This window comes from Chelmon rostratus, chromosome 13 (genome assembly GCF_017976325.1).
Source record: "Chelmon rostratus isolate fCheRos1 chromosome 13, fCheRos1.pri, whole genome shotgun sequence".
NCBI lineage: Eukaryota > Metazoa > Chordata > Actinopteri > Chaetodontiformes > Chaetodontidae > Chelmon > Chelmon rostratus.
In genome coordinates this window covers 6554989-6568306 of record NC_055670.1, presented here as the reverse complement: position 1 = coordinate 6568306, position 13318 = coordinate 6554989, and the positions used below count along the sequence as shown (strand labels likewise).

Below are 13318 nucleotides of genomic sequence, written 5' to 3'. Positions count from 1 at the left end.
AATAGCACAAAGTCACAAGAGATCCCTCACTTTTCATACAGGGCAGGTCAAGACCATATTAGAGAGAGAGAGAGAGAGAGAGAGAGGATATGGATCATGACACACCAAATGAGGTTATTGGGGTCAGAGGTCCTTTTAAACTTAAACTATCTTGTTTATTATCTACAGGATTGCTCGGCTGGATTAGTGTGGTATTTAGTGAGCGGCAGTAAACTGACACATATTAACACCAAGCTGTTTGCTCTACAACCTCTGTGCTGTCCTGATCGCGGCTCTTCTCTGCTGCCTCCAGCAGACCGTTAACACCGAGCTGACTTGTGGGACTCCTTAGGGCTGATTAGCACGGTTAGGCCACATAAATAGACACACAGAGCAGTTTATATGGATCTCTTTATTGAAGCGGTCATCTGATGATGTGCAGGGCGTCTAATGAATCAGCACACACCTGTTCCACATTAAGATAGCAGCTGGTTGTGTTGGTTTAAATCCCACTTTTGACACTTAAAGATGGTTTACGGCAGTTATTCTCTAACTTTTTGCCCCTCTACAGAAGCCCAAAATAGTTCAGAAGCCCCACCCCACACCAGTTATCAGTAATTAACTATGATGAGGGGAGCAACTGATAAATAAGCGTCTTAGTTGAATTTTAGTGAAATAAAGGTCAGCATGATAGCTTCATTCAACTTGATTTAATATTTACATCCAGAGGTCCCCTGCCCCCCAGTTTGAGAACCACTGCCTTAGAGTGTCATATCATGTCATATATGTGTTTATTAATAAGATGTAAGCACACACACGCACACACTTACCCAGTGGCTTTCTCCTCAGGGTGTCAGCGTCCAGTCGGTCTCTCCAGAGGAAAGGCAAAGGTTTGCTACTACAGCGGCTGGTACTACTGCCAGAGCTGCCATCAGGACAACTCCTTCCTCATCCCAGCACGCCTGCTGCACAACTGGGACACCAGCAAACACAAGGTGGGGAAGCACACACACAGCTATGTGAAAATACCCACCATGCCAACACATTTACTGTTCAGCTTTGAAAATATGCTTTTATGAGTGACTAGAGCATCAGCAGGGTGTCTTTGGGCTGTAAAAAAAAAAAAAGAAAGTAAATTTTCCTGGAAATTCAAGTAACATTTTCATGTGGTCTTCAAGTTGTCCCCAAATTCTTCTCAGTCTGGATCCCATTTAATTATGTCTTATTCTCTTCAAATGAAAGTGTTGATATAGAGGTTAAATAGTTTCAGCTTAAATAAACAGGAGAGATGTGAGTTTGTTAAGTGAATTACCTAAGAAATGCTCTATTCGCTTTTCTCGTTCATTTGAATGGAGCCCGTCTGGCGGTGCAGAGGGCCGCAGCAAAGAAGGTCAAACAGACGTGCAGCAGCGAGGCGATGTGATAGCAAATCCAGTACCTGCAAGCTCACGTAACAGGAATGCCATATTTCTGCTTTCAACCTGCTGATCGTTGTGATGAAAGATAAAATAATTTCACGCCCTGATAACTTTTCAAAGTTGAAAAGTCCTCTGAGTGTTATAAACCTCTGTGCAGTCTTTTAACGTCCTATAAACCTTCAGACTCGCAGATCCGTTTTTTTCTGCCTGATTTTCTTAATTGTTGTGCAGATTGCTGCAAATGGGAGGAAGTGATTCGACATTTAGGGAAATCATTCACTTATTTGCTTTCTTGCCAAGTGTTAGGTGAGAAGATTGATATCGCTCTCATGTCTGCCTTCTAAATATGACGCTGCAGGAGACGTCAGTTTGGGGGAGCAAAGACTGGAAACGGGGAACAGCTAGCCATGCTCTGTCTGAAGAGAAAGAACATTTGCCTTCCAGCACCTCTAACCACTTATTATCTGTTATAGTTTGTTTGTTTAAAAAATAAATGACTCTTGTATGTATTGTAAGATCTGCATGAGCCATTACAATCATGAACTGCAGAACGTTCTGAGTACTATTCCTCAGGTGTCTGTTGTCCTGATGGTGGTCCTGATGTCAGTGCTGATGCGCCCCTCAGGTGTCTAAACAGGCCAAGGAGTTCCTGGAGTTTGTGTATGAGGAGCCCCTGCTGGACGTCCAGCAGCTCAACCCTTGCCTGTACGAGCACTGTGAGCCTCTCAGCACCGTGCTGCGTCTCCGTCAGCAGCTCCAGTCACTGCGGGCCTACCTGTTCAGCTGCCGAGCGACCGTCGCCGAGGACCTCAGACGAAGGTAGGTCAGCGGCGAGCATCTTTTGTGGTGAGGAGGGGTATTTCTTTAAAGTGCCTCTTAATTTAGAGCACCGTTTCCCAACCTCTTCTGGCTTGTGACCCCATAAAATGAAACAATGTGTGCTTCCAAATCGTCATCATTGGCTGCATAAGGGTTTGTGAGCAGTTCAGCCGATATTTTTTGCATGTTTTACAGTATTTGAATAATTTTAAGAGGTTCACGAAAGTCAAACTATCTAGCAGTTGACAAGAAATCAGTTCAGAAATCAGACCTGCACAGAGGTTTGTAAGGAAATGAAAGCTGAGAAAAATGCTGTATGAACCTTAAACATCACATGAAATTGGCTGTGACGTGGTCACATCTTTTAGTTCTCCTTAATAACTATTCTGCAGCTGTCAAGCACTATGGTTATTCTGCCTCTGTTTGTTGAATGCAGGTCAGAAAGTTATGATTATAGAGACAAAAAAAACTGAATGAATCAGTCCTGTTGGTGCCACTGAATGGCAGTATCGATTGATTTATGTAGCGTCCCTTAAATGGAAAACAAATGCAGTAGAATAAGAATAATAAACAGCTCGAAATGGCCTCAACATGTTTTTACTAATAGGTCAGAGGTTGGATGTAATTAGGAACTTGTTTAAGACGAGTCAGCAAGAATTCAGTCCTGTACACCTGCAGAATTAAAGGGTCAGTTCACCTAAATCATGCAATAAGACACATAGAAAATAACATAATGGTGGAAGTAACTACAAAAATCTTTTTTTTTTTTTTGACTGACCATAACAGGCAAAATAATTTAGGTTCAATTCAAGGTTTTGGGGGATTCAATGACTGTAAGCAAGTAGATATTTTTGTTATTATTTTATACACACAGCTATTATTTTTAGGTTTCAAATTAGCCACCTGTGTCATCAGAGTCACACTGAATGGCACACTAAAATATTTGTTATGTTCCTCTGTTGATGACCGGACACTTGATCACACAGACATGTTGACATCTCCTCGTATGATCCGCGTACGTGTGTTTACGCGTGTGTGCCTGAGTGCATGCATGCATGTTGTCATAACTTTTATCTGCATGCATTCCTGTGTGTATGCTGTATATACATAAAGAATGTGTGCCTGTATGCTTATGTTCCTGTGTGATGGTCGGGGGGTGGGGGGGGTGACTGTTTATCTGAGTGGGGTCCCGCACTGAAAGCCTTGTCTGTGAGCTGATTGATGCTCCTCGCCCCAGTCCAGGTCACTAATACACTCTGATCCAAGCGTCTAAAGGAGAATCATCTACATCAGCAGACAGATTGGATAATTTGACAAAAAAAACCCAAAAAACATATTTTTTTCACTTTCCACTAGCAGTATGTAGCCATGCAAGTAATTCTTATTCTTAGTGAGAGCAAATTAAGTTGTTCACAATGAGGTCTGTGCATGATCCAGAGTAACAAAGACAATAAGTGTTTGCAGGGCAGTATGCAGGATAAGGCAAATATGTCTGTGAATCTCATGCTTCAACTGTAAAATCTGATTTGCACGTTTTGTAACTGTTTCGTTCTTCTTTAAGAGTTTTAATGTCTCACTAAAAAAATGTTTATTCTCAAGAACTGTTGGTATTTTTATCAGCCAATATTGTTCGTTCTCTGTTGCAACACGGAGACGAGCAGCATCATGGAGTTGTGTGTTTACTTCTGTCCCATTAGCTAGTGCCGGCTAGTGCCCCGCCACTTCCAAACACTGCAGGATTGATGAGGGCCATGGCGCTAAAATCTTCCCCTCGTCATCAGTCTACTTCAGGGAGGATCTGAAGAGAGATGTCTGTTGCATACAGGCGGAGAGCCACGGAAGCACCGTCGTACACACAACCGCGAGAGGCACTAAAGGCTGGAAGTTAGACAGCGCCGTGTCTTTGTCCCTGTGCAGCAGTCCTCAAACACTAGCAGAGGGTTACGTGTTTGACGGCACGTTGCAAAGAAATCTTTGACCTGCTTGATATGCAGGTTGAAGCCTGTTTATTATTTTATTATCAAAGTTCAGCCAAGGCGTGAATTGATCTCAGTAAATAAACCTCATAAAGTCAGAAACCCTGACTGCACACATGATATTTTGCTCTCCTTGCGAGATGACTTGCTGTGGATGTTTGGCTGTTATTTACAGGTCGTTAGTAGGAGGTTGTTAGATCACAATTAGTGTTTTCCAAGGTGTACGAACATTTGCAAACAAACTGTGTTTACCAAGTGTTCCTGTGTCCATGTAGCAACGTCCTTTATACAGTCACGTGCTCACAAAGTGTTGAACCTCGCTCCATCCTCGCTGTGAGAGACTGAGCCTTTCCAGGATGCTCCTTTCATACCCAATCATGATACTATCACCTGTTACCAGCCACTAACTGGTAGCTAACCGGTTAATCTTGCGCTGAGGAGCATGCTGGACTGCATCTTCCAGTCAGTCGTGTCCTGGAAGATTTCAGTGTCCTGGACAAATGGGAGAAAGTTTGTGTCTAAGTCAATAATGGGGACAACAATTTTTGAAATTGGCCCAATATTGAGCGAGAGCGCTGCAGCTGTCAGCCACGGCAGCAACAGGCTGCAGTGTAATCCCTCTGTGCATTTCCACGCCATCAATGAACGTCCATTAAAAGACTCAGGTTGTTATTGTAAGAGTCTGACAACGTTATGGAAAGGGTCCCAGCAGAGATAGACCTTTTTGTTAAAGAGTTTAGTTTAACCAGAAACAGCTGCGATATCGCTCTCACCAAAGCCACCAGACCCCATTCACAGAAGCATGTCTCATTTTATCATCGGAAAACACACGTTCACTGTTTTAACAATCACCACTATCGCTGGTTTGGGCAAAATAAACCCAGAATTCAGCGAATCCGGAGAGGAGCGAAGGAGAGGGCAGACATTGGAGAAGCAGCGGGGGGAAGCGGCGTAGGGTTGGAATATCTTCACATCTAACTGAGGAGTTATATTCACTGGACATTATGACTGGAGGTACTTAAATTCAACAGATTTTCCCAGTACAAATGTTAGCATATAATGGAAGCTGTGCTCCCAGTCAGCACTGATGAAGTGTCAGGTGTGTTTGTGAGAGCTGTCCGGCAGTCAGTGGTCACAGGTAGCTTGACTTTTAGCTCATTCTTCTTCTCCTCAAAGTGTTTTTTTTTTTTAGTGCGTTCAGGACTCCAGGTACCAAACTAACTCCTTGAATCCCTCAACCTCGAACACATTTATTGGGTCACAATCCCATGGCTGACTAAGGGTGGGCGACATGGCCAAAATTTTCTCCCACAATATTATGTAGTTGTATTGTTATTGTATTGTGCCGTCTGCCCCGAATATATAGCAGACTCACTCCAGCCGTTTTCTCATATGAACTCCTGTCCTGAGTGTAGCAGAGCACACACTGTGAATGACAGGTCCTTCATAGCAACAGCTGTCAGAGTGTTCAACTCCAGCACTGCTTCAAGTAGCACTGCGTCCGAATGCAGACTGTTTCTGCACTGATGTGTGATTTATGTCCACTTCAGCCTGCAATCACATAAACAAAATGTCTTGTGCAATATTACTTTTTCATTCTCTTAGTACTCAACCTATGCATATTTACTTTTTTCTACTGTGACACATATATATTTATATATTTTTATAGCAATGTATATTTTTTCTTTTATATTTTTTATAGTTCTTATATAAAATGTACATATACTATATAGTCAGCTTTTATCTTGTATTTTGTATTTTTCTATTCCCTTCAATGGCTGGGGATTAATAAAGTCTTATCTTATATTGAAAACAGTATTGCCAAATCACTACTGGTGGACACATTTGTACCATCACACAGTATATACCGTCACACCACCCAACCCTACGGAAAACCAGCTGGAAAATCATTGTTGCTTATAGGTCTTTAGTCCTAATAGTCTTTGCTAGGCTCCACAAGGTGGTTCACAGTGTGTCTAAGGTGGTAGCTTGTGTTTATTAGGTGGTTGTGAAAGTGTACGAGGTGGTTGGGGTAGTGGTAGAAGTAGGTGTGGTTGTATCCACCTCATATATTTAAATGAGGGCTGACACCACAAACTTAACAACATCCAAAATAATGTGGTATCAACACTTAGTGACATTGTGTAAACATAAATTGAACGTTCTAAGTTTGACAAAGATAAGATTTATTGCAGAGATATTGTTTTGGTTTGCATTAGATTGTAATGTGTTTGTCCAACCCCTGCACACGCACACACACACACACACACACATATTTGCAGGACTTCATACATCTCTCTCCCTCTGTCGGTACACGATCAGATTCACTGAGTGATAACAGAATTTTAGGGAAAGGTGTATCAGCTTGACTGCAAAGAGTGCTCACGACAATGAAATAAAGTATGGGATTAAATGCCGTCAGGTCGCACAGATATTGTTGGCACACCTCCTCAGGTCTGTGCGTCTTCTGTTTGAAGTCTAATCCCAAAATGTGTTGGTTCTCAAGCACTTATATCAAGATCAGCACACACTGTAAGGGCGTGTTCATCTGGGCACTGATTGATTGTGCCCCGATGACTGTGACCACACAATCAAAGACGGGCCTGTGTGTGTTTGATTATTGGCTCTGTGTGTGTGTGTGTGTGTACGTCTGTGTGTGTGTGTGTGTGTGTGTTGTCTTATGAATGCTGATGTGGTAACCACTGGTAACACACCAAACATGGTAGTTTATCAGAGGTGCTTATCACCATGAGGTGCTTGGATCACACACACACACATATGAATACACACACACACACACTTGTGTTTTGGTGACACTCATCACAGCTTAGTCAGGATTTAACATGGTGCCATCCATCTTAGTGGTCTGAGAGGAGGCCAGCCACACACACACACACACACACACACACACACACACACACCACACACACTCATGCAGACAAACATAATAGACGATGGAATGCTACTGACTCGAGATAAATACCACTACGCTGTCAAGCACCGTGTACTGAAAGGCTGCTAGTTAAACATTAAATCACTGAAAAGCTCATATTTAACTACACCGTGTGATTATTGTTCCACATTTATATGTTTGCAAGACCAAGACTTTTATTTGAAAGCTGGTCTGCACAGTGGGTGTTAGGAGCCAGTTTCTCTTACAAAACAAGGCAAAAAAAAAGTTCAACTTCAACTTGCTTTCAGTTTGTTCCGTTAGCTTCCTGAAGAAGACATGAATTGAACACCAGTGGTCCAGGTGGCACACAGGTGTGCAGCGGCCATCTCAATCTGTGGTCGTGCAAGACAAGACCAGTTCCTTAACTGCGACCTTACCATATCTGTTCTTAATTTTGTACTTTGTAGCTTTGAAAGCTTTAAAATGACAATAAATTATATTGAAGTCCACCTTGACCTTTATTGTTGTAAAAGCAAGCTGGAAATAGTGGTTTTTATGGATTAGTGGTGTTCACAAAAATATGCTGAATATAGTGATGGGGCTTGAATCTGTAATCACAGTTAACAATTTAGAAATTTAACTGGCAGAACTGGCCTTACCTGCCACACCCGCGGTCTTTTTTTATGAAAAGTGGAGTGTTGGAGTATCTCATCAGCATCTCATTGCTGATTGGTCAAACACACGACCTGCTTCCGAGAACGATGCATTGAAACTGTTGCTTGTGTGTCTTTTCACAGGATCTTCCCCAGGGAATACCTGTTACAGCACATTCACCTATACTCCATGGCCGACCTGCAGCAGGTACACACACACACACACACACACACACACACACACACACACACACACACACACACACACATTGATGTATTATATATTGCAGTTTCAGAAGACACAGGCAAATGAAGACATCCTGGCTATGCTCACAAGCTAACATTTGCTAGCTAGCCACATTAGCTAACAGTGCCCAGAATCCTGCTGTATTCAATCTATTAAATATTATTAGTAATAATTCAATAAATCATTAGCTAAATTCTTATTCCATCTAAGAAAACATTAGAAAAATGCGCACTGCTACAGTGCTTGACAGACGCTAGGCTGATAACTTAGCTCGTTTAGCGACCTCGCTAGCAAATGTTTGCCGGCCATAGGGCTCTGTTGTTGTCGAGAGACTGTTAAAAACACATCAGTGAGCCGCGCTGTTGTACTGGGTGTTCCTCCAGTACTATGAACACATGTAATGACTCAATCCCACATCCTTTCATCCACGCAGCCACAAATGCTAACTAGTGCAGCAAATATGTATTAATCCACCGCTGAAAATAGTCCTCAAGAAAAATTTGGAAAATGAAACTTTACATTTGAGATTTTTTGTTTACGATTTACGTCTTCAGCATGAACTAACGGGCGTGGAGCTGAGAGCCATAGACAGAGTAGAGAAGAAAATATTGAGAGAGAAACCAGCACATTGTTGGAGTTGGTCTTTTTATTGGATTTGTTGACAATAGGAAAAACACTGAATAACACTCACCTTATCCTTTAAGTAAACGTAACCTCTCCTTTGTTTCTTTGGCAAGTATCCATGTCATAACAGTAGTAAGAGAGGGTAATACCCTCTAATAGCACTATTTACAACAGGGTCAGCTCTCTCAAATGTCCTGATCCAGGAAAACAGTGGTCTCGGTGGAAAGAAATCATTGTGGAAACCTTTAACTCTGCAGCTTCTATTATTCTCCAATACCAAGACACCTCACTGTGCATTATTTCTTATCAATCAGCAGATTTGATCATATTTGCGAAATGTTCTATCTCTTCTAGTGTACCACTTACACCGCCCACTCTGTTTTAATATGAGTTACTATGAGAATTCATTGAGGTGCATTTAAACGTGTTCAGTTAAACATGAAACTCTTGTTTCAGCAGAGATAACAACAAGGAAACATCCGGGTGTTTCAGCGGTTCAGTATCTAGTCGTTGAACTGAGTTGGGGGTCAGAGGAAAGCGACCGCAAATGACTGAAAAGTTCTTTTGTTTGTCATTATGTTCATTATGTTGTACCCTGCCCCATTTTTTTTCATTCCCCCCTCTCTGACTCAGAGCTCTGGCCACAGACTCTCACGGTGAAAGAGGTTGGACCCCCTCCTCCACTCCCACACACTCTGTGTCTCTCTGCTTCACTAATTGGTCACATTCAGAATCAACAGGCAGAAAAACAAAGCGTGACATCCCTCCATTCTTCCCAACATCCCCTTGGCCTCACACACGCTCAGTGTGTTATGTGTGTGTGTGTGTGTGTGTGTGTGTGTGTGTGTGTGTGTGTGTTCTTCACTCTCATTCCCTGCTAAACTCTGTGGTTTACTCAGAAACCCCAAACTGGTGATTTAGTACTAATTTTAACAATAGGTGTCTTCACTGGAGTCTGCACAGCTCCCTCTTTACCTCACCCTCTCACCTCCCCCTCTCTCCCGCCTCTCGGAGATTCTCAAGCGCCGTGCCTCTTAATTGGTTTTCCATATTAACAAGCTTGTTTCTTTTGATTCACCTCCTGAATAAAATGACGCTCTTAATCAACATGGCTTTTTTTGTTCCAGCTCAGAGGTCAGTGAAGGCTTAACTGCACTGGCTAAACCCTGAACCACACTAGTCTTTTCACCTCCCGACAAATAGCCTCCACCCATATCCCCTATTAAGAACCAGTTCGTTTGGACAAAACATATGTGTTTGTCTAAGGACACTCTGCCCTTTTCCTCTGCTGGTTTTAAGGATTGTTTCGAGGGTTTTGTGTGAGTGCTAAGGACTAAAGTAGTATGAAAGTGTTTGTGTGTGTGTGTGCACGCAGGCTTCCCACAGTGACACCCTGGCATCCCCTCTATGCCAGGCATGCCTCTCCACTCACACTTGTGCAGACACACAGAGGCCTCTTAAGTAAATGTTAAAGGTTCTCAGAAAGACTTCCAGTGTCTGCTCCTGGTTTTCAGTTGATGTGGAGGCTTTTTCACAACACTGAGTTAAATGATAAGGTCAAATAAGACAACATGCAAAAAATCAGCCTCATGTGAATATTATTAATGTAGTAATGGGTTAGATGTTAAGAGATTAAAATATTATTGTTTATAACAATGTACGCCTTCAACACACGTGGATTAGGATTACACTTCATCTTTATTTTTGCAATAACAGAGTTTCGGCTGTTTTCTTGTACTTGTTTCTGCTGCTGGTTGAGATTATTGAGCGTGAAGACGACATGAAGCAAGCTGGAAAAAAGGCTCGGTAATCTTCTTGTTTTCACTCACACACACACATCTGGCGGAAGCATTTTCCGCTGCAAACCGTCTGCTCCCTACAACTGCTGCTCATACTGAATGAAACAACGTAAATACTGCAGACAGATAGCGGTGCATCATCATAGTTGCATTGTTTTCAATGAAATTTAATGGCTGTTAATGTGGCAAAAAGTGCACAGTTTAATGAAATGTTGTTTCTTTCATCTCACCCCCTTCATTATTGTAAATAACATCCAGGCTTTGGAGTTTGGAGTACTCTTCTGTTTGGTTTTGAATTTTGCGTCTCTTACTCCAAACTTTGGGGAACCCCCTGATAAGACAGACTGCGCCGTGCATCCACTGACAACCACCATACATCAAGTCGTGTGTGTGAGAGAGACACAGAGAGAGAGGGTGTTATCCAAACAGAGCTCGCTCTGGTCTTTCCAGCCATGTAATCCCAGCTGGCTTTCTAGTTCCTCAATGGAGCTGTGTGTGCACGTCTGTGTGTGTGTGTGTGTGTGCGTGTGTGTGTGTGTGTGTGTGAGAGAGAGAGAGAGAGAGAGAGAGAGAGGGCAGGCGAACGGCTGTTAAACAGCAGTTTTAGGGGATTAGGAGGTTTTGGAGCACAAAGACTCTGCGTGGAGCAGAGAAAGAGGTTGAACTGGAGGGGGAGGAGTTTCAGAGGATGGACGGAGGGAGAGGAGGTGAAGTGTGTGTGTGTTGGGGGGTGTTTGGAGGGAAAGAGAGCAGAGGATGTGAATACATCTGGAGGGTTTGCTCTGTTGGTCATAATTTGAATATGGTCCTGTGAATATGATATAAATATGCTTAAAAATGATTTTCCAGCTTTGCACCGTTCGTAGCTTCCGTGGTGTTTTAATCTTGGCTGTGATACCGCCGCCGCCGCCACCGCTACTGCTTCTGCTGTTGTTGTTTTGCACATCCTTTTAAAGTTGAAATCCTTAGCGTAATTATTAAAATAGTCTGTTTTTCTTGCACTACAGAGTGCAATGTTTTCAGAAGTTACCGGCATTGACTCAGTCTCATTGCTCTGGTTAGCATCTCTCACTGACAGAACCAGATACTGCAAGTCTGGGCTGTACCCACATCAGAATTTTGAGCCCTTTTCAGTCAAAGAGTTCCAGGAACTGTTGAAACGCAGGAACTCAAGAACCAAAGGACATTTGTGTGCATTCCTCTTCCTCTTAGTGTTTCCACCTCATCCGAAGAGCCGCGAAGATTAGGAAAATAAGACAGGTGATGGTTATTTGAAAAAACGATGGTTTTCACACACAGAAAATCATCTTTTTACTGGTCCAGTTCATCTTTGGACTGGTAAGGGTGTTCCGACCCCCTCATAAGGACTCTTTCATCATTTTGCAGTATCCACATGTCAACAAATTGGAGAAAGTAGTTGGTCTGACCCCGCTTATGCTGAATGCCCATTGGAGCACTGACAGGCCGGCCATTGGCCTGCCTCCTGGTTGGCCCAGACACTTAGGACAGCCATCAATATTTGGCTTCATTGTTGTCCTTGGCGCATGTGGGCGAGTGTTCAAATTAAAAGGGTTGAAGATGGAGGTTTGAGTGATTGTCCCAGTGCGACCATGCTGGCCGGTGCTACTTTGGTGTAGCTAATAAAATGGTCACTGGATATTTATAGCAAGCAGTAACAGCAGGGATATGGGAGTTTTAAGAAAACTGGAATTTAGAGAAATAAATGTGATAATATGACTGGTGCATATTACTTTACATCTATAAAGTCAGACTGCATCCAGGCTTCATACATAAGAAGTTGTTTTCTTTATATCGCCCTGTCTCTCTTTACGAATGTCCATTTACTTCTGTCAATCTGAATCCATCCATCTTTCTGTGCCTCCCCCCAGAGCACCAGTCAGCCACCAGAGCTGTGCTGCCAGTCGTTTGATTCTGCCCAGTCCAATTATAGAGGGCCTTAATTACTGAGCCTGTCAGCCTCCATCAGGAGAACCATTCGTCATGTGGACTGGGCTGGACCGGACTGAGCGGGGCTGCTTAGGCTTGGTGTGGGCTGTGCTGGGCAGAGGGGGACACGTACAATGCTGTGAAAAAGTATTTGTCTCCTTTCTCATTTCTTATAGTTTTGCATTTTTTGGCAAACTTAATTGTCTTGAGCTTCAAACAAAATTTGAATAGACGCCAAAGTCGACCTGATTAAACACAAAATCGTCACTTTACCTACAGAAATAACAACTAGTTAGTTCTTCACACAGGGCCAGGTGGTGCTGGATGACTTTTTCCCTTCAATAAATGAAATGATAATTTGAAAATTGTATTTTGTGTTTAATCAGTTAATCATATTCTGTTTTGTTTGTAGATCTGAAACAATTAACTGAGGCAAATGTGCAAAAATATGCAAAAACCAGGAAGGAGGCAAGGAGTTTTTCTAGGCACTGCATATCTGTCTGTCCCTCTCAGTGGCTGTCGGTCTGCCTGCTTGGAAACATTTATTATCACACGTGCATAAAAGTGCAAGGCGTGCAGAGAATAACGTCAGAAATTGTGTGACGTATGTGTGAAAGTTATTATTGTTTTTATTTATGACGCCTGCACCTGCTAGCAATGAGTGATGATAAATTCTGTTTATTCTACATCCATCAGCTTGTGATAAATAGGCTCATTTTAAGAGCTCGGCCATTGTCATTATCAATTCATTTACCAGTTGCGTACTCAATTAATCAGTTCATTGTTTGGTCTATAACATGGAAGAAAGATTTCGAGAGCCGATGTCCTCAAGTCGCTTGTTTCGTCTGACCAACAATCCAAAGCCAGATATATTCAGTTTACTAGCTGAAACGTTGTTTGGCATTTTAGCTTGAAAAGTGACAGAACAGTTGCTGATTGATTTTCTGTCAGTCCAGTTGATCA

The 13318-nt window shown here is 42.5% G+C and overlaps 2 protein-coding genes across 3 annotated transcripts in view; one reads left to right on the top strand and one right to left on the bottom strand.

Moving 5' to 3' along the window:
- Positions 1 to 13318, top strand: part of plekhm3 (pleckstrin homology domain containing, family M, member 3) — a 44831-nt gene that overhangs the window by 22863 nt on the left and 8650 nt on the right. For both annotated transcript variants that reach the window (XM_041950035.1, XM_041950036.1), the window contains exons 4-6: positions 829 to 974; positions 2023 to 2216; positions 7883 to 7946. In XM_041950035.1, coding sequence (XP_041805969.1) covers positions 829 to 974; positions 2023 to 2216; positions 7883 to 7946 — 404 coding nt within the window. The remainder of the gene's footprint in view (positions 1 to 828; positions 975 to 2022; positions 2217 to 7882; positions 7947 to 13318) is intronic.
- ccnyl1 (cyclin Y-like 1) overlaps positions 9427 to 13318 on the bottom strand; it is a 38079-nt gene continuing 34187 nt past the window's right edge. The window contains exon 11 of the transcript XR_006007277.1: positions 9427 to 9468. The gene's annotated coding sequence lies outside the window, so the exon portion shown is untranslated. The remainder of the gene's footprint in view (positions 9469 to 13318) is intronic.